This window comes from Kogia breviceps, chromosome 19 (assembly GCF_026419965.1).
Source record: "Kogia breviceps isolate mKogBre1 chromosome 19, mKogBre1 haplotype 1, whole genome shotgun sequence".
NCBI classification, from domain to species: domain Eukaryota; kingdom Metazoa; phylum Chordata; class Mammalia; order Artiodactyla; family Physeteridae; genus Kogia; species Kogia breviceps.
The window spans coordinates 6,788,338-6,813,601 of NC_081328.1; the positions used below are offsets into that span (position 1 = coordinate 6,788,338).

Consider the following 25,264-nt stretch of genomic DNA (forward strand, 5'->3'; position numbering starts at 1 on the left):
ACGGTACGCGGGCCTCTCACTGGTGTGGCCTCTCCCATTGCGGAGCACAGGCTCCGGACGCGCAGGCTCAGCGGCCATGGCTCACGGGCCCAGCCGTTCCGCGGCACGTGGGATCTTCCCGGACCGGGGCACGAACCCGCGTCCCCTGCATCGGCAGGCGGACTCCCAACCCCTGCGCCACCCGGGAAGCCCTTCTTTTGTTTTTTGAATATAGATGATTTACAATATTGCATTTGTTTCAGGTATACAGCACAGTGATTCAGTTGTGGGTTTTTTTTTTTTTTTTTTTTTGCAGATTCTATCTCATTATAGGTTGTTACAAGATATCGAATATAATTCCCCGTGCTATGCAGTAAATCCTCGTTGCTTATCTATTTTATGTATGGTAGTTTGTATCTGTTAATCTCATACTCCTAATTTGTCCCTCCCCCCCCTCCTTTGGTAATCACAAGTTTGTTTTCTAGGATTGTAAAACTGTATTGTATATACATTCACTTGTATTATTTTTAAATTCCACATATAAGCGGTATCATATGGTGTGGGTCTTTGTCTGACTTATTTCACTAAGCATAATAATGTCTAGGTCCAGCCACATTGCTGCAAATGGCAGTATTTCTCTCTATATATATCACATATTCTTAAGCCAGTTGTCTGTTGACGGGCACTTGGCTTGTTTCCACGTCTTGGCTATTGTAAATAGTGCTGCTATGAATCTTGGGGTGCGTGTATCTTTTCGAACTAGTGTTTTCATTTTTTTTCTAGGAATATACCCAGGAGCGGGACTGCTGGATCATATGGCAGCTCTAGTTTTAGTTTTTTAAGGAACCTCCATACTGTTCTCCACAGTAGCTACTACCTCTCTCCATTTCTAATCCTACTGAGTTTCCTTAAGCAATTAAAGTATTTGACATTTGGGATACATTCTTAGTATCCTCAGTCACTAAAGATAACAAGGGTGATCTTCTCAGAGTCTGCTGTTGAGATGCAGTATATTATTTTGTTCTCCCAACAGTCCTGCAACATGAGACTGTTGTGCCCATTTTAGAGATGAGGAGGCTAAGGCTCAGAGATGCGGAAGCACGTGACTAAAGAGGCACAGCTCCAAACTGCTCTTTCCCGTAGTTCATGTCACACTTCCAAGTGTTTCATTCTGCAACAGGCTCCATTCCGTCAAACAGGTTTTCTGTGCTTTTCACCCCCAACCGGAAAGGAAAGGCCAGATGGCTCACTGCCACACCGGTCTGAGCTACATGGAAGCCACCCGATAGGAGGGTTAGAGGAAGAGAAGGCGAGGGTGTTCGTGCTGAAAACCCAGGTCCCAATCCCTAACGCCCGGCCCCAAACTGCAGAGGAATCTCTAACAGTGAGGCACCTGGGAGAGCTTTAAAAGGCTTGGCAGGAGCTCTGAAATCAGATCCGGCCAGCATGTGTTCCTGAATATCAGAAGAGACGCTATATTTACCCCGAAAGCCCTTTAGTGCACAGAGAGCTATAAATAGCCATTAGGGCCCAAGCAAGTGGCCTTAACACATGGCTTTCCTTCCAAAAGTGCAGACCCATTTTTAATTAAATTTGTAATTAACCTTTGGGAGGGCAGGCCGGATTCCATTTGCTTCCGGAGACACCGTGAGTAATTTTCTCTTCGTTGACCATTTGGGGATTAGCGCGCCAGGTGTTCTAGGAAGCAGCCCTCTGGGAGCGTGCACAGAGCCGGGCTCCCTGGGCAGCGGGCTCCGGGCTTGGGGCGTGAGTGCGCGCAGCAGCCTCAGGCCTCCCCCCACCCACCCCCCCGCCCCGCCCCGCGTCCCCACCGGAGTCTCTTTGCAAAGCGGATTCCTTCTTTCTGTTTTCCTCCAGCACAACATGGGGATCCCAGCTGTCCTCGTGCTGCCTCTGCTGCTCTTGGGAATCAGCGGCCTCCTTTTCATCTACCAGGAGGTGTCCAAGCTGTGGTCCAAGTCAGCCGTGCAGCACAAGGTGGTGGTCATCACGGATGCCGTCTCAGCACTGGGCAAGGGTAAGCGAGCTCTGCCCCCTCTCGTGCCCACTCCTGCCCTCAAGGATGAGGGGCTACAGGGTGGCGTGCGGGTGAGCCCGCTGGGCAGGACGGGGGTGGATCGAGGCCGTGTTCTCTCCCAGCATCTGTCATGAACCAGCAAGTGTCTTCTTTCTTGGAGGCGGCAGCTCTCTCGCCTGAGAAATGAGGGGACTGGAATATCTGGGGTTGCAAACTCACAGTCTAAGGGCCAAAATCGGTCTGCAGACATGATCTCTTTTGCCTCCAGGGGGGTTTCTAGAAAGTTTGAAGTGCAAAGCCCTCAGCTGGGGCAGTGAACTGGTGATGAGGCCAAACCTGGGGGCGGGGGGGGTTGAAGTCCTGGCTCCACCACGTACCAGCTGGTGAGGCACTGCTCAGCCTTGGGTTTCTCATCTGAAAGCAAGGATACTAATACTTTCTGCCTCATAATGCTGCTGGGATGAATAAACGAATTGATAGATGGAAAGCACTTAGAACAGCGCCTGGAACTAGAGTGGGCACCTCTCAAGTGTTAGCAACGGTGATAATTATGCAGAACGTGCAAACGCCAGTGTGCCACACACCCCACTAATCCCTATTGTCTCACACTCCGCCTGATTCTCTCAACCACATCACCTCCTGGCCTTGAAGGCATTCACGTTTGCAACTCTGGAATTAGATGGTCTCAGAGGGCCCTTCTGCTGGTGGCATGTGTGACATAAGAGATAGTAAATGCCCTTAGGTTTTTAAGATTCTCTCTCATCCCTAACAATGGTAGTGCAGCCCCATGTGTCACATAGTTTGGGTATCATTTTTGCTGTTGTTTTTGTTATTTTATTTGTTATTTTAAAAATATTTTATTTTATTTTTTTTGCGGTACGCGGGCCTCTCACTGTCGTGGCCTCTCCCGTTGCGGGGCACAGGCTCCGGACGCGCAGGCTCAGCGGCCATGGCTCGCGGGCCCAGCCGCCCCGCGGCATGTGGGATCCTCCCGGACTGGGGCACGAACCCGCGTCCCCTGCATCGGCAGGCGGACTCTCAACCACTGCGCCACTGGGGAAGCCCCTGTTTTTGTTATTTTTAATCAAATGTCGAACCCACCAGCCAAACACTCATTAGGTCACTCAACCAGTATCTGTTGAGTCCTCTACATCCTGAAATGAGCGCTGCCCCTTCCAAAGAGGCCCGCTGGTGGGCTGGGCATCCACTCCCATGGTGCTACCATTACGAGAACACTTGTAACCTCCCATCTGGGAATTCTCTCAGATTCTCCTTCCCCTGCGCACCCCAACAGCAGCCCATCTGCGTGCTTCAAGAATAGGTTCCATTTCAGTGGGTGATCTACCTGGGTTCACCACATGAGATAAAAAAGAAAGAGTAAGGCGGTAAAACTAGGTAAAACTAGTGGCCCCTATGTGGGTCCCAGAAGCAGTTCCCAAGGAGGATATCCAGCATCCCTAGCCTCCATACTCACAAGGGACAGGGGGACACAAATTCCATCTTCCACAGGGACAAACCGGGCACACACGTTTGCCAGTCACACCAGACACAAGACAACAGGGAGCAGTGGGTGCCCCGGGGAAATGGTGCAAAGACACCCACCCAGAGACATGCAGAGTCAGTCTTCGGGGAAGAGCGTTCTTCAAGCAGGACACGCCCATCTGGCATCAGGACAGCTGCCAACCCGAGACCCCTTCATCACCTTCATTCCCCGGCACCTCAATTGCTCCTCCCTTTTGGACGGTCCCTAAGGCGCTGGTTTCTGGGTCCCACGGCTCCTCACAGAAATACACTACCATTAGTGGCGTACGTGGGTATTTCTCACTTGGCTCAGGGCACGGACTCTCTTGGTGAATGATCCACGGGTGTTTGAAAGGCACGTGCTGCTCGTGAATGAAGTGAGTTACAAATGTCAATTAGATCCTGTCGGTTGAGAAGGCTGTTCTATAACTGTCCTGACTTTCTGTCTTACTAGACAGGACTTCTATCTAGTGCTGAGAGATGTATATTTGGTTTAGTAGTCTTGTTTATTTATTTTTAAAAGTCTCATTCTATTGTAAGCAAACACTGTACAAATCAGGTGCCCAGGAAACATATCTCAGGAGCACAATGTCATTTTCAGAGGAATGCGGTCTAGTCTCTGCCATGACTAGTGTCACTGGTCTCTTTCACTGTCTCTTACGGACTCACCCTAGAAAGAAATGCAAAGCAGAAAAAAAAAAAAATAAAGTCCGAGTATTTAGAAGTAACTTGAGAGGCTGGGCATGGGTGATCTTCGATAAATGCTTAGCCAGAACATGCTGCTGACCACAGCGATTCTGGCTTCAAAGTGCTCCGTTTCTCAGGTCCAAGGCAAGGAAAAAGTGAGGGCACCAAGCGGGTGATGTAGGCTACCCACAGCCCACAGTACATGCCCAGTCACACAGAACCTGACCGAACTCAGTGGGTAGCTCGGGACAGCATCAAGGAGCCCAGTTCCAAGCTGTCTCCTAGGGAAACCAGACAGATAGCGATCAGGACTTCTAACCCTCACCCCAAATCCACACAATCCGGCCAAGCCAGGGATGGGTCACCTTGGACCCGCTGTGTCTGCAGCAAGAGTGACTCTCAAAATACTTAACCACTGTACTCGAACTGCTTCAGAGGCCACAGACCCTGCCTATGTTTCATCACCTCTAAGATTGCACGGCTTTTCCCCTTTAAACGTTTCTGAAATTGAGCTAATTGTCTCTCAGTCAACGGCATCTTACAATTGTCACGGGCCACCTTGTGCATTTTAATATCTGTGAAACCAGAAAGCCTCTTGCAGGCTGGTGGCATCTTAGGTTTGAGGGACTATGGAAGTAAGGGCTCCATGTATTAATATGTTTGCTGAGTGAAAAAGAACAAGCCTGGCGCCCACGTGCTTGATACAAGATATAGGTTGTGCTGAGCTGATAAAGAATAAAATAAGAATACCTGGGTATTATACCTAATGCCTGGCCTTGGCAGAAAGGACCCATCTGGGAGCGTGCCTTTGGGCTGCACCGAAGTAGTGACACGCCACTGGGCTCGCTCCTGGCCACAGACCCTCACCCCGCCCCAGTGGCCAGCCTGTAAGAGTGCCCGTGAGCAGGGACGGCAGAGCCCCAACCCGCTCCTTTGTCAGCAGCGGAACAACGGACCCAACGGGAATGTCAGCACTCGGGGGTCCCTCCTGGCTTCACCACTCACCAGCGGTGGGGTGGTGGGTGACTCCGCCCCGCTCACTGAACCACGCCCCTCTGGTGTGTGAAACACGACCTCCGCGCATGCCCACACCCAGCGCAGCTGCTGCCGCTACTCAGAATTGCAGCCCAAACGCGAGGAGGCTAGGCATTCTCCCTCCAGGTGAAGTTTCTTGTAGCGAATTCTGTCATTATAGGAACCACATATATTAACGAGGATTTTTCAAGAAAAAAGAACCGAAAACACACCCAGAAGCCCGCCCACTCGGGAACTCTTCATCCTGTTTCCTTCCAGCAACTTTATGATGCTGAGATGTATAAGCATCAGGGGGCAAGCACACAAAGGGGGGGGGGGGCGGGTATAGGGAGAGAGCCCACCCCGGTCTCTCATGCAGAAGGGAAAGTCTTCCTTTGCATCTTGATTAAAACAAAACAAAACAAAAAATCAGAGAGTCTCGTAGCTTTTCTGATTACTATTAGATTATACCAAACCCTCTGGTCACGATAAAGTCCCAAACATAGCTTTGATTCAGAAACTGCAGTGCCCAGTCCAATACATTGATAAACGTGTCCGTTTTCGTTGAAGTTCAAGTTTCCTTCTCCCTTCCCATACCTGTCCCCAGCTAGGGCGACTTGCCCGCCAGTTTGCTGCTCTTCTGACCCCTCTGGGGGTGCAGGGGCAGGAAGGAGAGGAGAGAAGGAAGACAGGAAAAATTCTCAGCTGACTGACACTCTGAGAAGCCGGCTTCGAGCTCCATGCCTGGCACACATTTAAAACCGAGTGGATTCTTTCTCTCATGGGCTCTATTGTGGGTCCTTCAGAGGCGCCCCCCTGGGATATTCACCTGCACTTGCCGCGGGGCGGGTGCACTGCCCTTGCGCGGTCCCCTGGTTCGGGGCAGTCTGCTGCACGTACGCCCTGTGTTAGCGCCCCGATGCCCTCCTCAGAGGTCTTCTTGGGCAGGATTCAAGAGCTCCCAGCCAGCTCATGATTCACCTCTGGTCCAAGTGGTTGGGATGGGAGGGTCCTTCAGTAAAGAGACCAAGCTCTGGGGCAGCCCCAGCTCTCCTCCCCCTACTCTGGGATAGTTGGCGGCGCCCACCAGATTTCCCAGGTGCAACTCAGACATCACTCCGGGCTCCCTGCTGCGGGCAACTCACAGTGTGTGTTCAAATGGTCCATCTCTTCTCTCTAGCACAGAGATAAGGGGCAAAAACTCACCTAACAGTCTTCTCTCCACAAACACCCTCTTTCCGAGTCCCCTCTCCTCTCTGCCTTATCCGTTTGCATCCTATTAGGAGTAAAGGGTATTCATGAAACAGGGTTTCAGTAATTTTCTTTGAAAATCTGCATCTTGGACTGTCACTTTGGAATTTTACATCTGATCTTGGAAATTCCAATTTTAAATCTTCTTACATAATCATAGGTGCGATTTAACAACCAATAACACACACATACAGAGTCAAGTGTTACGGCACTGTGTTAGACACACTGTTTGAATCTTTTTTAAAAAACTTACTATATTGTGAGATTTCCATGTCAGTAGACCCATTTCTGCAACACCAGTTTTAAGGTCTTTGAAATCATCTACCTAACCAACATCTCCAACTCTTTATTAGTATGATATTGAGATAAATAATATTTTAACTATTCCATGCAGACATTCGTAATTATCTCCTTAGAATAAATGCCCATAAATAAAATAACTGGGCCATGCTTACTTTTAAGGATTCTTTTAATTTTTCTTCCAAAAGACTGTAGCAATTTACACTACAACCAGCAGTGAATATGTCATTATTACCAATTTTGCTTTGATTGTCATCTTCTAATTTGCATTTCTTTATTATTGGCATTGAACTTCTATCTTCTGTGTATTAGCTCTTTGTGTTTTTATGAATTGCTTATACATCTCACTAGCCAATTTCTTTATTAGGGCCTTTATTGATTTACAAGAGTTCTTTGTGGATTAAATAAATTAACCCCTTTTCCGACATATGTATTATAAATAGCTTTCCTCAATTTATCTCCCTCTTAATTTTTATTTATGTTTTCTTCTGTAAGGAAGGTTTTTTTTTTTTTTTTAAGGATAAAAACCTGTAAATAATTTGTATTATTTCTTCCTTCAGTGCTGTGCTTAAAAGATCTTTCCCCAAAGCAATATATCTCTATTTTCTTCTAGGTCTTTTATGGTTCTATTTTTACGTTTAGTTATTTAATACATTTGGTATATTGTACCTAGATTTTTTCCCTCTCAAGTAGTTATCCAGTGGGCCAAAAACCTCTTTTAAATAATATGTTCTTTTCCCGCTGATTCAACGTGCTAACTTTACCATATGCTAAATTCTTATGAATACTCGGCTCTATTTTTTTAAAATAAATTTATTTATTTTTTTACTTTTGGCTGCGTTGGGTCTTCATTGCTGCACGCGTGCTTCCTCTAGTTAAGGCGAGCGGGGGCTACTCTTCGTTGTGGCACGCAGGCTTCTCATTGCGGTGGCTTCTCTTGATGTGGAGTACGGGCTCTAGGTGCAGTAGTTGTGGCTCGCAGGCTCTAGGGCGCAGGCTCAGTAGTTGTGGCGCACAGGCTTAGTTGCTCCATGGCATGTGGGATCTTCCCAGACCAGGGCTCGAACCCGCGTCCCCTGCCTTGGCAGGCGGATTCTTAACCACTGTGCCACCCGTGAAGCCCACTTGGCTCTATTTTAAATCCATATTTCTATCTATAGTGGAAACACTAACAATGCTTTCATCTCTGCCGCTTTTAATATATTTTAATAACTAGTCCACTCCCATTATTGTTTATCAAAATGTTCTTTGGTTTTTTGCATATTTATTATTCCAAGTAAAGTTTGTAAGTTATTCCAAATAAAGTTTAGGATCTTTCTGTCACTTTCCAAGACATGCTGGGATCTTGATTTACTGCATCAAATTCACTTGGAGATGGATTGACATCTGTATTGAATTTTGCCAGCCAGAATCATCAGGGACAGCCCTTTTCTCAACAAAATACCTACATTTAGAGAAATCTTCCATTCTCTATGATCCTAACAATTCAAGGTGACATTGTTCACACAGTTATTTCTTTTTTATAAATTTTATTTATGTATTTATTTATGGCTGCATTGGGTCTTCGTTGCCGTGCACGGGCTTTTCTCTAGTTGCAGTGAGGGGGGATAGTCTTTGTTGTGGTGCACGGGCTTCTCATTGCGGTTGCTTCTCTTGCTGCAGAGCGTGGGCTCTAGGCACACGGGCTTCAGTAGTTGTGGCATGAAGGCTCAGTAGTTGTGGCTCGCAGGCTCAGTAGTTGTGGCGCACGGGCTTAGTTGCTCCATGGCATGTGGGATCTTCCCAGACTAGGGCTCGAACCCGTGTCCCCTGCACTGGCAGACAGATTCTTAACCACTGCGCCACCAGGGAAGCCCCACACAGTTAGTTCTTGATTCAAGTTTCCCTCTGTCAGCAGAACTAACCACAGCTTCCCCCGACCACATCTGTTTCTAGACCTCACTGAGACCTCCCCTCCCTAGAGCCGTCTCCTTTCCTTCTCTATCAGCCCCTCCTGCCTTCACTCCTGCTCCCACCTGGCTTAGACTGAATGGTCCAGCACATCAATTGCTCCCTCTGCAATACCACAATTCCCCTGCCCACAATGCCCACTTATCAAACCCCTGCCAACTGTCCTGTCCAGCTCGCCCCCTTCTCTCCACCTGCTCCAGCTGCTGAGACTTGCAGGAGAAAAATCACACAAACATGAGATCATTTAGAGCCACGGCACACAGGATTTCCAGCCCCTAGTGGGCGCCCAGTGCTGCCCAGCTACCCTTTGGCATCCCCAGGCAGCCCGGGTCACCAGTGCTTGGTGTAAAGATGGGACAGTAACAGCTACTCCCCTGTAGTAGGTGTTGTTGGCGCCCCTCCTAGATTCCTGTACCTGGCCAGTTCAGTCATCCCCAGGTCCTACGAGTGTTGGTGGCCATGGCCAGGGGACACTCTTTGTACCCACCCCTGGAGGGAGGCAGCACACCATCAGTGACTGGCTGACACACGTGTACAAAAGACAGTCCCCTTGCATCCAGGTGGGACCGTCTTGCAGCTGGCTTTACAGTCCAGAGCCTTCCTTGGGTCCAGCCAAAGCTAGACTTTATCCTTCCCCTTCACCTACCCCATGTCCTTAATCCCTGACAGATTTTCCCTGAAGAGCACTCCCTGAGTTAATCCTGGTCTCCTGAATTCCTGTCTTAGATTCTGCTTTTAGGGCACCCATCCTAAGAAACTGCTGCATGGGATGCATGTGAGAATTAAATGAGCTAATATATGTAAATCGCTTTCAACAGCTACTCAAGCAAGTAAACTGTCAAAATCTGTTAGCATTTATTGTTCTTAGATAGCATTGTTATTGCCACATAAGAATACTTGGATCTACCAACTACTTCCCAGTTAAGAACACTGGGTGAGGGACTTCCCTGGCAGGCCAGTGGTTAAAAAAAAAAAAAAAAAAAAAAAAGAACACACTGGGACATTGGGTGACTCCGAAATTCGTCTAGAGTAAAACTTACTAGACAGCAGGCAGGTTTCCTTTCTTAATAAAAAGAACCCTGGCTGGAGTATCGACCCACAGAGAAAGTGTGGAGGAAACTAGTGACATTTGGGCTGAAAAAACATGGCAGCTGTCTCCAGTATCTTCAGATTGAGATATATTTAGAGCTGTGCTTCTGGGGGTCTTGTTTGATGGAGTCATCTTTCTGTCCAGTTTAAGAAAGAATGTCCTAATAATCAGAACTACCCAACAGAGGAGGGGTTATTTCACACCCCTGTGAGATGCCCTTCACGGGAGGCAACCACGCTGAGGCTGGAAACCAGAGGAAATCCCAGAGGAAGTTGGATGCAATGACCTCGAAAGGAACTCATGCCTCTAAGGCTTTTGAATTCTTTGAATCCTTGAATTTGTAAGAAAGAGGAGCTCCCGATCGGTGGTTTCATCCACAGTGTGTCCTGTCCTCCTTCCTTCTTGCCCTCAAGAGTGTGCGCGGGTGTTCCATACCGGCGGGGCCAGACTGGTGCTGTGCGGAAAGAACTGGGAGAGGCTTCAGAGTCTATACGGCGCCCTGATCAGTGCGGCGGGTCCAAGCAAGGTAAGGCCTCTTCTGGCAGCCGCGCGGGCAACCCCTGCACACCCTTAGCCTGCGCTGCTTCTTACAGAGCAGCTTCTTCGGTGAAATCTGGGTGAAATTTTGCTTTGGGGAAATGTAATGTTTTTAATGTATTTTTTAAAATTTAATTTTATTTATTTTTGGCTGCGTTGGGTCTTCGTTTCTGCGCGGGCTTTCTCTAGTTGCGGCGAGCGGGAGCTGCTCTTCGTTGCGGTGCGCGGGCTTCTCACGGCGGTGGCTTCTCTTGTTGCGGAGAACGGGCTCTAGGCGCGCATGGGCTTCAGTAGTTGTGGCGCGCGGGCTCAGTAGTTGTGGCGCAGGGGCTTCGTTGCTCCAAGGCGTGTGGGATCTTCCTGGATCGGGGATTGAACCCGTGTCCCCTGCATTGGCAGGTGGATTCTTAACCACTGCGCCACCAGGGAAGTCCTGGGGAAACATAATCTTGACACAGGTAAGTCTGCCAACTTGGGGGTTGGCTCATTTTGACCCCTCATCGTGCCTCTAGCCTCTGAGCCTCCCCCCCACCCCACCATCCTATTTAAGTCAGACTCAAAGAGGACCCAGAAAATATGGTATGTCACAGATATGGGCTCTGTTTATAAACACTCATGGCTGATTTTTTAAAATAATACTTCAAATAATATTTCCTTCAAAGAGGGAGTTCCCTGGCAGTCTGGTGGTTAGGACTTGGCGCTTTCACTTCCATGGCCCCTGCAGGTTCAATCCCTAGTCAGGGAACTAAGATCCTGCAAGTCAAAAAAAAAAAAAAATTTTCCTTCAAAGAAATCAGGGAAGTGAAGTCCCCTTCAATGAAGTTACACAGGAGGTGAACACATTTCAATGCAGCTGGGGTTTTCAAGGCATTTCTGGAGCGTTGTTTAAGAAATTGCTTTCAGAGGCTTCCCTGGTGGCACAGTGGTTAAGAATCCGCCTGCCGATGCAGGGGACATGGGTTCGAGCCCTGGTCCGGGAAGATCCCACATGCCACAGAGCAACAAAGCCTGTGTGCCACAACTACTGAGCCTGAGTGCCACAACTACTGAAGCTCGCACGCCTAGAGCCGGTGCTCTGCAACAAGAGAAGCCACCGCAATGAGAAGCCCACGCACTGCAACAAAGAGTAGCCCCCGCTCACCGCAACTAGAGAAAGCCTGTGCACAGCAACGAAGACCCAACGCAGCCAAAAATAAATAAATAAATGAATTTATTTGAAAAAAAGAAAAGGACATTGCCTTCAGAGAGTTCTCTTCAGGATTGTTTTTTTTTAATTCTTTCCCTTGATGTTGAATTTGATTTTGGAAATAGCCAAAAATAATTCAGAACTAACTCTGGTATTTGAGGAGATGGAGAAACCAGGATAACACGACATACTCCAAGGTATGTTTCTTGGGATCTTATTAGGTATTGGTTATTAAGTAGTAAAAACGAGGTTCTGAAGTCAATTGTGTGGGAAATTCTGAGTTAGGCCAAGCTTGTCTGACTAATTTCTTTACTGCAGGACTTTTCAGAGCCTTTGCTATGCAAATGCGCACTGTGTTATCTCCAAGAAGAACATATGATAGTCTGTATTTCCTAAGCAAATTTGACCAGGGAACCTTTTTTTAAGGCCGTATCTCAGGGCTAGCGTTTGTCAAACACCGGGATTGCATTTACCATACGGTAACATCAATGTTTCCATCTGTATCCCTTCTAACCCATGAGAATCTTGACGATATCAAACGTTTAGGGCTCAACACAAATGCCTGGCACATAGATGGTGCTCCAAAAAAACTGTGTTGACTGTACGATTTTGGCCAAAAATTAAATGTGGCTACAAAGTACTGGGCAGATTCTCTTGTGGCTTGGAAGCCAGTTTGAAAGCCATTTCCAAAAAGGAGCTCAGAAGCGTTATAAGAAATGACATCACCAGCAGAATGGATGCATGGCCTCCACTTGGATTTCTCAGGTCTGGCCCCTTGACCAGAAGGTCAGACTTATGACCGCATTTTTTTTTTTTTTTTTTTTTTTTTGTGGTATGCGGGCCTCTCACTGTTGTGGCCTCTCCCGTTGCGGAGCGCAGGCTCCAGACGCGCAGGCGCAGCGGCCATGGCTCATGGGCCCAGCCGCTCCGCGGCACGTGAGATCTTCCCGGACCGGGGCACGAACCCGCGTCCCCTGCATCGGCAGGCAGACTCTCAACCACTGCGCCACCAGGGAAGCCCTTGACCGCATTTTTGCGCGTAAGGAATGTTGTTGCTGCTCTGGTCCCCAAGGATGCATTCTCTCCATCAATTTCCTTCCTCCCAGAGTCATCTCTGCTTCCTCCTCATCATTTGTTTGTAGTCATTCCATGAGCTCTGAGTTTCAAAAGGGGTGGCTCTTAGATTGAAGGGTCCCAAGGTCTGCGGGGATGTACCCACATGTGCCTTGTCTCTCTCATTGGTCCAGCAGACATTCATCCCAAAGCTGGTCCTCTTGGATCTCTCGGACATCAGCTGCATCCAGGATGTGGCCAAAGAGGTCCTGGATTGCTATGGCTGCGTGGATGTCCTCATCAACAATGCCAGCATGAAGGTGAAGGGGCCTGCCCATAAGATCTCTCTGGAACTCGACAGAAAGATCATGGATGCCAATTACTTTGGACCCATCACACTGACCAAAGGTCTCGTGAGTCTGACCTTCCCACTGGCTGCTAGAGAGGGCTCTGTTATATTTCCAGACAGTCACCCAATTCTGGATGGAGCCTCCAGCCCCTCTTTCAGAAAAACCCCTGCTTATCTGGTGAAAGCTTTCAGCATCTGACTGTAAATGCTGACAAAAGAAAAGGGATTGTGTGGGGCTTCCCTGGTGGCGCAGTGGTTGAGAGTCCGCCTGCCGATGCAGGGGACGCGGGTTCGTGCCCCGGTCCGGGAAGATCCCACGTGCCGCGGAGCGGCTGGGCCCGTGAGCCATGGCCGCTGAGCCTGCGCGTCCGGAGCCTGTGCTCCGCAACGGGAGAGGCCACAACAGTGAGAGGCCCACGTACTACAAAAAAAAAAAAAAAAAAAAAAAAAAAAAGAAAAGGGATTGTGAACGTCTCTGACTGGTATATTCCAACCTGCCGCTCCATTAAGCCCCCTCCCCAAGCCCTGCCCTTTTCTCCTCTTTTCTTACTCACGCCCACGGCTCCCCTCCAATCCCATTCCACACCTCTGGACCACTGCCTTCATCCCCGGCAAATCTTTTACTGTATCGACCTCGTGGTAGATCTGCTCCTAACCATGAGAGTTGTTGGTCCAAGGTTGAAAAAGAGTTCATCTGCAAGAGACCCAGAATACTGTCAATCCCTTTGCAGAAACAGGAAGGCAGGAGGATGTCTCCCTTCTAAAGGTCAAATGGTGGTTCCAGTGTGGAGATTTCTAAGGGTCAGGTTCACATGCAGATCTGAAGCTGGGGTTAGGGGTGTTGCTAGAGATGGCACGGAATAGAACCAGAAGTTGAAGCCCTCCTCCCACCCCAAATAAAGTTTATCAAAGCAGAAGTACGAAAGGGAGAATATAAGCATGGAGAATGTCTAGTAGTGTGTTTGCCAAAGGCTGAGGCAGTATGACCTTAGAGCTGCCTTCTCTACGGCCAGAATCTCCATGATAATGGGATTCTGAGGGCTGTGACAGCTGAAGGGAAAAAAGCACTGGGAGCAGGAAGGTGACTCCCCAGAGCTTCTAAGATGATGCCCCAGAGAGTACAGTTTCCTCGAGCCCAGTCGCCGTGGGCACACCAAGCAGGCCAGCCAAGGTGCGTCCTTCACTCAACCTCTGAGGGCTCAGGTTCCCTGGCACCGTGACGAGGAAAGCAAACTTCAGTCTTCTGATGGTTTTTTGCCATCTCCCTATTCAATCTGGGCTACTATTACTCCGTATCTTTTTCTAAATTTCCTCATTTGTAAATTAATTCAATTCAGGAGGAAATCTTTACCATAAATTAAAAAACCCCTTCCCTCTCCATCAATACAAGAAAACCTGAAATCAGAACAAAGTAGTAAGTTCTCCCAAGACTAAGGGCTGAGGTCTTTCCTCTCTTTTTTTAAAAAAGATTAGCACGTGCAAGAGAAGTATTAAAGACCCACTGGAACCAACTTTCCTACTGGAAGCAATAGGACAATTGAAAAGGGATTTTACCTTTCTCACTATTGAAATCAGTGTCACTCCAGGCACATGGATGGGTCATTTAAAATCACCCAGGGGGCTTCCCTGGTGGCGCAGTGGTTGAGAGTCTGCCTGCCGATGCAGGGGACGCGGGTTCGTGCCCCGGTCCGGGAAGATCCCACATGCCCCGGAGCGGCTGGGCCCCGGAGCGGCTGGGCCCGTGAGCCGTGGCCGCTGAGCCTGCGCGTCCGGAGCCTGTGCTCCGCGACGGGAGAGGCCACAACAGTGAGAGCCCCGCTTACCGCAAAAAATAAAAATAAAAATAAAAATAAAATAAAATAAAATAAAATCACCCAGGGACTCCCCTGGGGCTCCACTGGTTAGGACTCTGCACTTCCACTGAAGGGGGCCTGGGTTCGATCCCTGGTCAGGGAACTAAGATCCTGCAGCGAGGCCAAAAAAATTAAATAATAAAATAAAATAAAATAACCCAGCAATTCCCCAGTCGAGCCCAGCCCACTCTTAGGAAACACTGGCTAAGCGGTAACCAGGGTCCACTCCATCTGTGTCCCACTGTAATCTGACTGTCGGGGAGGTAGAGGAGCCCTCTGTGATGAGGGGAGGGGCTCTGCCTGAGGTTGCCTGGCTCAGTCTCAGATCTGTAACCGTGATCCTTTGCCCTGTGCTTTCCAGCCCTGCTCCCCGACATGATCTCCCGGAGGACAGGACAAATTGTGTTAGTGAATAACATCCAAGGGAAGATTGGAATCCCATTCCGTACAGCCTGTAAGTTGCTAAGACAAACATGTTTCGTCCTACGTTATGTGTCTTATAAGACAAGAGATCTGTGTCTAGGACTAGGCATGGGGTTACATTGGGGAAGAGGGTCCAGAGACGAAAGCATCTGTTAGCTTTTCTTTCATCTCTTCAGCTCCTATTTTGGACCATCTACAGCACACAGGTGACTATGGGAGATAAAGATAAGCCCTCCCCTCAGCCCCCAGAAGCTCACGTCTCACCAGGCGGTCAGGACACGTCCTGGCTGGACATGATCAATGCCAGACCAAGGTCATGCTCCTGACATGGGTGCACAGCCCCTGCTCAGATGCCCCCTTCTCTGGAAAGATGCCTCTGGAGAGACAGGAATGATTACAACTGGGAAAGAAAGGAGGGGTGCACATCCCTGGAGGGGAGAGGGATGGAGAGGTTCTGAGGAAGGAGGAAGGAGAAAAGGAAAGGGACACAATTCCAGGGGAGGTGAGAGAGAGAATTCCAAAGGTGAGAGACTCCTCTAAAAAGTCCAAGGAGGAGAGGGACTTCTCGGTATATGTTCCTGGGACCCAACTGGGAGAATTCTGGAGACATTCCCACCTCCCGTAAGGTAGGATGTGGGAGGGAGGGGGAACATGTCTCATACGTTTCCTTATGGCCCAAAGTACCATGCACGAAACCGGAGCTGGGTAAGTAAGTGTCTGGTGGGTAGAAAGGTGAGAGGGAGAGAAGAATGAAGAAAGGGTTGGGGGGGGGCGGTGGCCAGATGTAGTCCTCTGGGGCGACCACAACAAAATGCCCCAGGGACTTCCCTGGTGGCACCGTGGTTAAGACTCCCCGCTCCCAATGCAGGGGGCCCAGGTTCAATCCCTGGTCAGGGAACTAGATCCCACATGCATGACACAACTAAGGGTTCGCAGGCCACAACTAAGGAGTCGGTGAGCCGCAACTAAGGAGACCACCTGCCACAACTAAGACCTGGTACAACCAAATAAATAAATAAATATTTTTTTAAAAAAAAAAAAGACCAGGTGGCTTAAAACAACAGAAATGTATTTTCTCACAGCTCTGCAGGCTGGAAGTCCAAGATCGAAGTGTGGGCAGGCTTGATGTTTCCCGAGGCCTCTCTCCATGGCTTGCTGATGGCCTGCTCTCCAGGTCCTCACATGGTCTTTGTGTGTGGCCACCCCTGCCGTCTCCTGCTCTTCTTAGAAGGACACCAGTCCGACTGGATTAAGGCACCACCCTAACAGCCTCATTTTAACTTAATTACCTTTTAAAGGCCCTTATCTCAAAATACAGCCACAATCTGAGATACTGGGGTTAGGACTTCAACATATGAATTTGGGGGTGGGATACAATTCAGCCCACCATATCCCCCTAAGAGGGTTTTACTTTCCTTTTCTCGTTTGCATTAGTTAGGTTAAGCCGACGGTGCCGTAAAGACCTTTATTCCTCCTCCATATAACTGTCTAAATGGGATGGCCCAGCTCAGCGGGCATCACTGTGTCTCACGGTCACTCGGGGGCCCAGAGTCGTGCCAAGTCACAGCTTTGCCATCATTTTCCACGTGGTCAAAGCTAGTTCCCACCCCACGTGGGTTCCTGCTGGCAAGAAGAGGGCGTCGTGCCCCTACGGCACTGCTCACATCCTGCTGTCGAGAAGCCAGTGACATGCTTACCCCCTCGCTGCAAGGGATGCTGGGAAGTGCAGTCCGCCTGCGGGCCCAGGATGGGGAGAAGAATAGAGCTGGGTCCGCACAGGGCAGTATTTGCCACGTACCTCGTTCCGTCCCTGCCCCAGCCCATCTAGAACCTCACCACTATTCCTCCTACTCACAAACATACATGTCGTTTTCAGCAGGTGGATTACTTTCCACTTGCTCGCTGCCTTCATTCATTCAACAAACAGCAATCGAATGCCTAGAACCAGGTGCTGGGGACACAGACAGCAGTGACATGATACAAGGTGGCGTGGGCAACGCAACTGTCCCTTTGGCCTCGAACTAACATGGAACCCAATGCACTGCTTTCCTTGGAACATTTCTTTTTTGAAGAAAAAAAAACTTATTTATTTATTTTTGGTTGCATTGCGTCTTTATTGCTGCCCATGGGCTTTCTCTAGTTGAGGAGAGCGGGGCCTGCTCCTGGTTGTGATGCATAGGCTTCTCACTGTGCGGGCTTCAGTAGTTGTGGCTCGTGGGCTCTAGAGCGCAGGCTCAGTAGTTGTGGCGCGTGGGCTTAGTTGCTCCGCGGCACGTGGGATCTTCCCGGACCAGGGCTCGAACCCGCGTCCCCTGAATTGGCAGACGGATTCTTAACCACTGCCCCACCAGGGATGTCCTAGCTCCTGCATTCTTAACCCTGATGGCCTCAGGACCTTGGAGAAATCACTCTCTCAGGGAATCAGCCTTCCCGGCTGAAATGTTTTATATACATTTTCTCACTTGGATAGGGTGATATTATCCCCACTTTATTTATTTAGCCCATTTTATCGATTTTTAATTTTACTGAAGTACAGTTGATTTACAGTGTTGTGTTGGTTTCTGCTGTACCGCAGAGTGACTCAGTTACACATATACATCCTCTTTTCCATATTCTTTTCCATTATGGTTTATCACAGGATATTGAATATAGTTCCCCGTGTATTATGCCTATTTTAAAGATAAGAAAACGGAGCCTCTTCAGGTAAAAATGAGTCACTTGCCCAAAGTCATACAGCAGGCAAGTGCCTACGCTGTCTCATCTCTGCATCTGTCCACTGCTTCACAAGGGCTCTCTGTCCTCGTCTATGAAGTGAGGGGCAGGTGATTTGAGGCCTCTCCCAACGGAGCTTGCAGGGATGTGTGTCCCCAAGGCCCCTCCTAGGAAGCACAGCGGGACCCACGCCCACCCCCGGCTGGTTTCTCTTCCAGACGCCGCCGCCAAGCACGCGGCGCTGGGCTTCTTCGACTGCCTGCGGGCCGAGGTGGAGGAATATGACGTCATCGTCAGCACCGTGAGCCCCTCTTTCATCCGCTCCTACCAGGTTCATCCAGGCCAAGGAAACTGGGAGGCCTCCATCTGGAAATGTGAGCTTTCAGAGCGAAGCCAGAGGGACAGGGGCCGCGGAGGGCTCTGGGCGGGGGTGGGGTGGGGGTGGGGGGGTCCGGGGGGGTGTTCCTGAAGCATGAGACTGGGGACAGTGGGGCCCCTGCACCCAGCTGACAGTGGGGAGGGACCCCAAAACTTAGGTCCTGAGGCACCAGGTGTAGATGGAATCCTAACCTGCAGTCAGCCGACCGAAGCCAGATTGGGCTCCGTCAGTCACAGGCTCTGGGACCTTGGCCACTGGGACTGCCCACCTCTGGGTCTCAGTTTCCCATGTGGAATAGCCAGGATTTGGTCTTCGAGAACTTCCTGTTCCCCCCGCCCTAGAAGGCAGCACAGAGAAACTAAGAGTCTGGCCCTAACTGCCTACATATTAAGCGACTCCCTTCATCTCTCCACCTCTGCTTCCCCTTTGGAAAATGAGGGCTGATGGTAACACCTAACTTGTAGACTCATAGGGAAGACTGAAAGTTCCAGCTCATAGAGGAGTTGCAACAGCAACCAGCACTTCCTGAGTGGTCTGTAAATGCACCTATGATCAGTATTCTAGAATGCTCTACACAGGGCAGCTACCCCCTGCCTGAGGCTCTATCTACATTAGGGAATCAAGATGAATCAAGACGTGGGCAAGAGGTTCCAGGAGGCTCTGGACAAACACAGCTTCGCAACAACTGTAAACAACAGCCCCTTCATGCATCAGGCACCTTCCTATCTAATAAGCTCTTTCTCATCCCCTCCGACGTAAAGTGCCTCCCCGGGGCGCACGGCCAGCAGACGGCAGAGTCGGTGCCGAGACTGGGACTCCGGAAGCGCACCCCGGTCCCCACCCCGGCGCCGTTGCGGGGGCGGGGGGGCGGGGCGCTCTGACCACACCCCTCCTCCCGAGGCTATAAGCCCTGCCCCCTCCTGGGGGCTCCTCAGTCTTTTTCAGGAGACTGACCTACGGCGTGCACCCCGCGGACGTGGCGGAGGAGGTGCTGCGGACCGTGAGACGCAAGAAGCAAGAGGTCTTCCTGGCCAACCCCATCCCCAAGGCCGCCGTGTACCTGCGCACCTTCTTCCCTGAGGTTTTTTTTGCCGTGGTGGCCTGTGGGGTGAAGGAGAAACTCAACGTCCCAGAGGAGGGTTAACTGCAGGGGGCCAAAGGGTCACCCCGCGGGGAATAAAGGCTTCAAGGGCAGTTGCGGGTTCCTCCACGCTCTCAGCACCTGGGGCCCCAAACAGTTCCGCAACCTGCGCGCCACCTGTGGGGGAGGCGAGGACGGCCTAGCGTTCAGCCCAGTCGCCCTGGGCCCCTGGGTGTCTCCCACGTGACTCTCCCAGGACACACTTCCAGAAGCTTCTCGACCCTATAGAGTGACAGCCCAGCAGAAAAACAGGAACCCAAACGGGTCCAACTCCCAAATACTCGCACTCCCACTGCGGCGGCCATCAGCCTGCCCGGGACCTCAGAAAACCACCTCCATTTTACACAAGGGTGACCTGCCCTCCCTGCCCCCAGCCACAAAAGCTGAACTTGGCAACTCCTTAGGGCAGCGCTGTGAAACTGAACTTTCTGGAATGATGCAAATAGTCTAATAGCATCTGCAGTGTCCAGTATGGCAACCACTAGCCACGTATGGCTGTTGAATACCTGAAACGTGGCCTGTGCAACAGAGAAACAGAATTTTCAATTTTATTTAATTTGAATTAATTTAACTTTAAATAGCTGCATGGGGCCAGCGGTTCCCAGGTTGGCAACACAGCGGAGCTGTAATCCTCGGTCCTGGCAGCATATCAGAATCATCCCTTTCCCTGGACGTAATTGGTCCAAAGAGGAGCCCGGGCACCGCTGCTTAAGGTGCAACAAATCTTGAGAACTTCTGCCCCGGGGCATCCAGCTCATTCAAGCCTCTTCTTACATTCTCAAAGCAAAACTCATTTAAAACTGCCATCCTTGTTGGTGGTGGGTGTTTCTCTTAGTGTTTCTTAAACAAAACAGTTAATGATTCTTGAAATCTTGGAAAGTGTAGGGTACACTGTTTGCCCTAATAATTGTACCTACTGATTCAAACTTTTCTAGTTTGCCCTAATAATTGTACCTACTGATTCAAACTTTTCTAATATTTACAGATGAAAGAGGGCTCAAATTTCCTCCCTGAACCCAAGCCATTCACAAAATTAACACACACGGTACATGTCTGCATATATATATATATCCCTGAATTTAAAAAGCAAAATGTCCAGGATCACGTGATCACCAGGGAACCCAGGCTACCTCAGGATAAGGCTGCTGGTCAGGATGCGTCACCAGAAGTTAGGAGGGACAGCTGAGGCAGGGCAGGCCAAGGGTCAGCAAGATGACCTTCTATGTTATTACTGCTGTTGGGTGTTGGGATGCTAGAGGTGCTTAGGCCAGAATGATGGAGGATCGGTAGGGGCTGGAAGGTGGGGGACGGACAACAGCATCGAGAAAACGACTGAAATGTGATAGGTGGCCAGAGACAGAGACGGCAGCTTTGGGGCAAGAAGGGCTGGAGCCAGGGCCGCAGGCAGCCAGACCTGGGGTCGCACCAGGGCTGGGTTCCAGGTCTAGCTTCGCCACGCCCCAGCCCCGGGCCTGGGGTCCTGACCCGCTCTCTTGGGGGCTCCGCCTCCTCTCAGGTTGGAGCGGGGCTGAGGGGGCCATCCTTTGGTGGTGGGAGTAGGGGGGCACGGGCAGAGAGGGACTGCCTCTGGGAAGCATCCACACGGGCACCAAGCCGAATTCTGGGAAAGCAAAGACTGGAAGACGCCAGAGGAGGGGGAAGACCTCAGACCCCTGGGATTCCCCCCAAAAAAGCCACGTTGAATGATGGCTCAGGAAGAAGGACCTTCGTGTCGGTGGGTCTGCTCCGCTGTCCCTGCAGCCAAACAGGATCAGAGACCTGCAGGTGGGTGCAGCCACAGCAGCACCGAGTGGCTGGCCCCCCAAGCTCCCTTAAGTTGAATTTCCTGTCCGTGGACTTTGGTCTCCCTCTGACTGGATACCCCCTATTGCCTTTAGGATGTCCCTGTGTCCACATAGGCCCGCTGCCCTCTCAGGATGGGGCATCTCACCAGCCTAGCAAATGAGAAAACCTACAACCCTTGGGCTGAAACATATGAGAAATTTTTTTTAAGTTGGGGGCGGCGGGGGCGGGGGCGGGGGGGGAGCATCATGCAATAAGAGGAATGGCCACCAGGTGTCACTGTGGCTCCAAACCTATTTTATAGCTACTTCTGAACAGAAATCCAGCACAGCAGAGCAGTAACAGACCCACAAAAGTGCGTGCAATTCATCATCTCCAACGAGCATTCCCCTCTGGTCTTCACATCAACCCTGAGTCACTGGGACAGCCGACAAATCTATTTCACCAATGAGAAAAGTGAGGGTGGTCATGCTCTGTGGGATACTCTTCGCAGAACAAGGGCAGCCTGAAGGCGGTTGTTTAGCCCCTTGGGACACAGAAGGACTGGACCTCAGAGGCCAGTGACCATCCCAGACCACAGAGTGAACCAAAACACTGATTCACCCAAGTAACTAGAAAGTCCTATTTCAGGTATAGTTAGATCTAGGCGTCCAAAGGATGCCACCAGTATTCAGGGGTTTTGTCTGTTCTTTGTTTTGTTTTGCCATCTCTCAACAACATATTCTACTGGGTGGGCTTCATTCTCAACAGGCTCTCCCCATCTTCACGACAAGATGGACACCAATACCTCCAGGCTCACATCCTATAGACTTAGAAGCCAGATAGGAAAAGATTCCTCTTTCCCCCTAGTTCCAACACCCACCTGGTCATGTAGCCATCTTGAAACCACCACGTGTGTCTGATTGCTCAAGCTTGGGCCACGTGCCCATTCCAGGGCTGGAGAGGTGGGGCAGCTGTCTGATGGACAGAGTGGGGAGGGAGTGAGTTCCCAAGAGAAAATTAAGATGCTCTTACAACGGGCTTCCCTGGTGACACCGTGGCTGAGAATCCACCTGCCAATGCAGGGGACAGGGGTTCGAGCCCTGGTCCGGGAAGATCCCACATGCCGCGGAGCAACTAAGCTCGTGTGCCACAACGACTGAGCCTGCGCTCTAGAGACCATGAGCCACAACTACTGTGCCCGCGTGCTGCAACTACTGAAGCCCGCACGCCTAGAGCCCGTGCTCCAGAATAAGAGAAGCCACCGCAATGAGAAGCCCGCACACCGCAACGAAGAGTAGCCCCCGCTCGCCGGAACTAGAGAAAGCCCACGTGCAGCAACGAAGACCCAATGCAGCCAAAAATAAATAAATAAATATTTTTAATTTAAAAAAAAAAGATGCTCTTACAAGAAGAAAGGGAGAACACACTTACGGGCAAAACAAGCCTTTCTTTGTAAACGCTTATCTCTGGAGAAGACAAGGGAACTTCTGAGCATTTACCACCTACCTGCTACCTTACGAGGAACTTCAACATGTCACCTTATGCATTGCTCCCAGCAAGCCTCCAAGACCAATATTGATGATTCCATTTCTACTGGTGAAGAAAACAGGCTCAGAAAGCTGGGTAGGTAATTAAGCCCAAATCACAGAGCTGGTCAACGGCAGAGCTGGGACGTGGGTGGAGATGGCTGGAGCCCTTGCAGCTGAAGATGACCAATAACCTATCAGTCCCTTTCATCTTAGAACGGAGTGAGGTTTCCAAAAGGAGGGTCAGATCACCCCCACCTTCCTGGTGTACGGGCAACAGTGGTATTGGAGGAACTCTGGGTTGCAAAGTCAGTCAAAGAGTTTCCATTACAAAGGCTGAGGTGCAGTGGGTAAGTTTGGTCTGGATTAGGTGGTGCTCTGTTGCCCCAAAGGCAAATGTCCAAGTATATAAACAGTAGAGGAATCTGGAGGATTTAGCAGATGCTTTTGGTGCCCTGTGACCCTTCCCCCCACCCCCTGTCCCCAGTGTCAGCGGTAGCTATGACGGAAGGCGCTCACACCTGCCAACAGCATTCCAGCTCACCTCTCCACTTCTCTGCCCTGGGTGGCGGGGGGCTTTCTCTAAAGCCTGAGGGTCCCTTCAACCCTTGCAGGTGCAGTCCTGAATTGCACAAGAGTGAACGTCCCTGGGGGGGCACTGTTCACCCAGCAGAGGACAGGCGTTGGTGGGCAATGACCCCACCTCTCACACTTCGGAGGACAAATCTGAAGCACCTTAGAAGTGCTTTGCACACACAGCAGGTGCTATCGAGGTGTTCGTTCGCTGCTACTATTACATGTTATCTTCTGCAGTAAGAGATGTAATCAAGTCAGCAGGAGCTTGGTTAACTCACCATCCCTGTGTCTGTTCATGACAGGTGGTGTCCTGCTGACAGGATCTGGAAAGCAGGATGGAGCTAGCATATACCTCTGTTTGTTCCCAGAACTGTAATTCTGTAACATGTATAGATTACGATCTCCTCTCCTCTAGATGTTCTTTCTCCTCTGGCCCTTGGAGCTTCTGACACCACCAGTATGACTTCCCAGCCCAAGATTCTGGACTTGCAAACCCTTCCTTCCCCTAGTGGAAGAGACTGGAGTGGAGGATAAAGCAAAGCAGTCCCAGACCTGGAGGACACGCTGGGAGTCAGGAGGGAGTTATCACCACCAGACCGGGGTCCAGACCTCAGGAGCAGGGAAAGGTCCAGGCAGGGTACCTGGGCTTCCAGAGGAGGATGGGAGGCCATTTCTGCCACACTGAGCTAACTCAATCGCTGGCCATGCTTGTATCTGACTCAATGGCTTTCAACCTGCCTCAAACTCCAATTTACAAATGTCCAAGAGCAGCTCTGCAGTTTGAGAAAAGCATCCGAGTATGTCTGCCGTGCTGCCTCCAATCTGGGCAGAAGTCTAACCCAATCTTTTCCCGTGCTGTGTTCTCTCAGCCTTCCTTACCAGGTCCGTGTAGACCGGGAAGCAACCTCAGGGAAAGGGTTACCAAGGAACTTCAGGCATACTTGTTGAAGATGTGGGATGACAGATATAACTACCAGCATCTATGTGTAATTGCCTTTTTTTTTTTTTTTTTGCGGTACGCGGGCCTCTCACCGTTGTGGCCTCTCCCGCTGCGGAGCACAGGCTCCGGACGAGCAGGCGCAGCGGCCACGGCTCACGGGCCCAGCCGCCCCGCGGCACGTGGGATCTTCCCGGACCAGGGCACGAACCCGTGTACCCTGCATCGGCAGGCGGATTCTCAACCACTGCGCCACCAGGGAAGCCCCAATTATTGCCTCTTTCTATTCCAAATTCATAGCCTAGGACAAATGCTCCAACCTGTGGTGTATTACAGAGAACGCTGCTAACAATTGGGAACTGCTCATGCTATCCAAGGGTATTCGAAAGGGCGAAGCCTGGGGATACACATCTGAGTCACAACCCAATCCCTTGGGGGACAAAGAAAGTGAGGCTGGGCTTAGGAAGAGCATGGGAGTGAAAGATGACAAATGAGTGTCAACAGAGGAAAAAGAACCAGATACAGCAGGAGGAACTCCTAGACTCCCATCACCCAAGAGGGCACGGACAGCTGCGTCTTCCCCAGCATCAGTTAAGACTTGAAGAAAACACGGACTTCTTTTGAAATGCAAGCACGTGGGTCTACTGATACACACATTGCCCTCTGGGGTCAGGTGGCAGGTCCCCCTGCTTTCTCCTTCTGTCATCTCGGTTCCTTCCTTCTATCTTGGAACTGCTGCTCAAAATTACGTAGCCTTTTTCATGGGGAATAAAAAAGAACCTCATTCTTCCTTCTTAAGAACAGTAACAGAGACACACCAATGAGTCATGCCACGTATATGAGGAAAAACTTAATTTTTGGAGTCGGGTGTCTTAAACAAATGGTTCCTATCAGAAAGGAACTACAGACTCACCAGTAACCTGACCTGTCAAGCCCCAGGGCTGGGACCAGCCTTAGCAGCTTCCCTGTTAGAAGTG

At 50.2% G+C, this 25,264-nt stretch overlaps 2 protein-coding genes across 3 annotated transcripts in view; one reads left to right on the top strand and one right to left on the bottom strand.

The window, feature by feature from the left end:
• Positions 1–25,264, bottom strand: part of USP43 (ubiquitin specific peptidase 43) — a 97,135-nt gene that overhangs the window by 11,033 nt on the left and 60,838 nt on the right. The window lies entirely within an intron of this gene.
• On the top strand, positions 1,502–19,516 carry DHRS7C (dehydrogenase/reductase 7C). Of its 2 annotated transcripts, none has more exons than XM_059048181.2 (7): positions 1,502–1,626; positions 1,858–2,017; positions 10,244–10,356; positions 12,801–13,014; positions 15,170–15,262; positions 18,162–18,317; positions 19,258–19,516. In XM_059048181.2, exons 2-7 carry the CDS (start codon positions 1,864–1,866, stop codon positions 19,464–19,466), a joined length of 939 nt encoding a protein of 312 aa, XP_058904164.1. In that variant the 5' UTR covers positions 1,502–1,626; positions 1,858–1,863; the 3' UTR covers positions 19,467–19,516. The 2 variants fall into 2 exon arrangements, with proteins under 2 accessions (XP_058904164.1, XP_058904166.1); XM_059048183.2 differs by having other exon boundaries at positions 12,804–13,014.

Coding starts and splice junctions, on each gene's coding strand:
- DHRS7C (XM_059048181.2), top strand. CDS start 1,864: ATGGGGATCCCAGCTGTCCTCGTGCTGCCTCTGCTGCTCTTGGGAATC. Junction 10,357..12,800: donor GTGCGGCGGGTCCAAGCAAG/GTAAGGCCTCTT, acceptor TCATTGGTCCAG/CAGACATTCATCCCAAAGCT. Junction 15,263..18,161: donor AATCCCATTCCGTACAGCCT/GTAAGTTGCTAA, acceptor TTTCTCTTCCAG/ACGCCGCCGCCAAGCACGCG.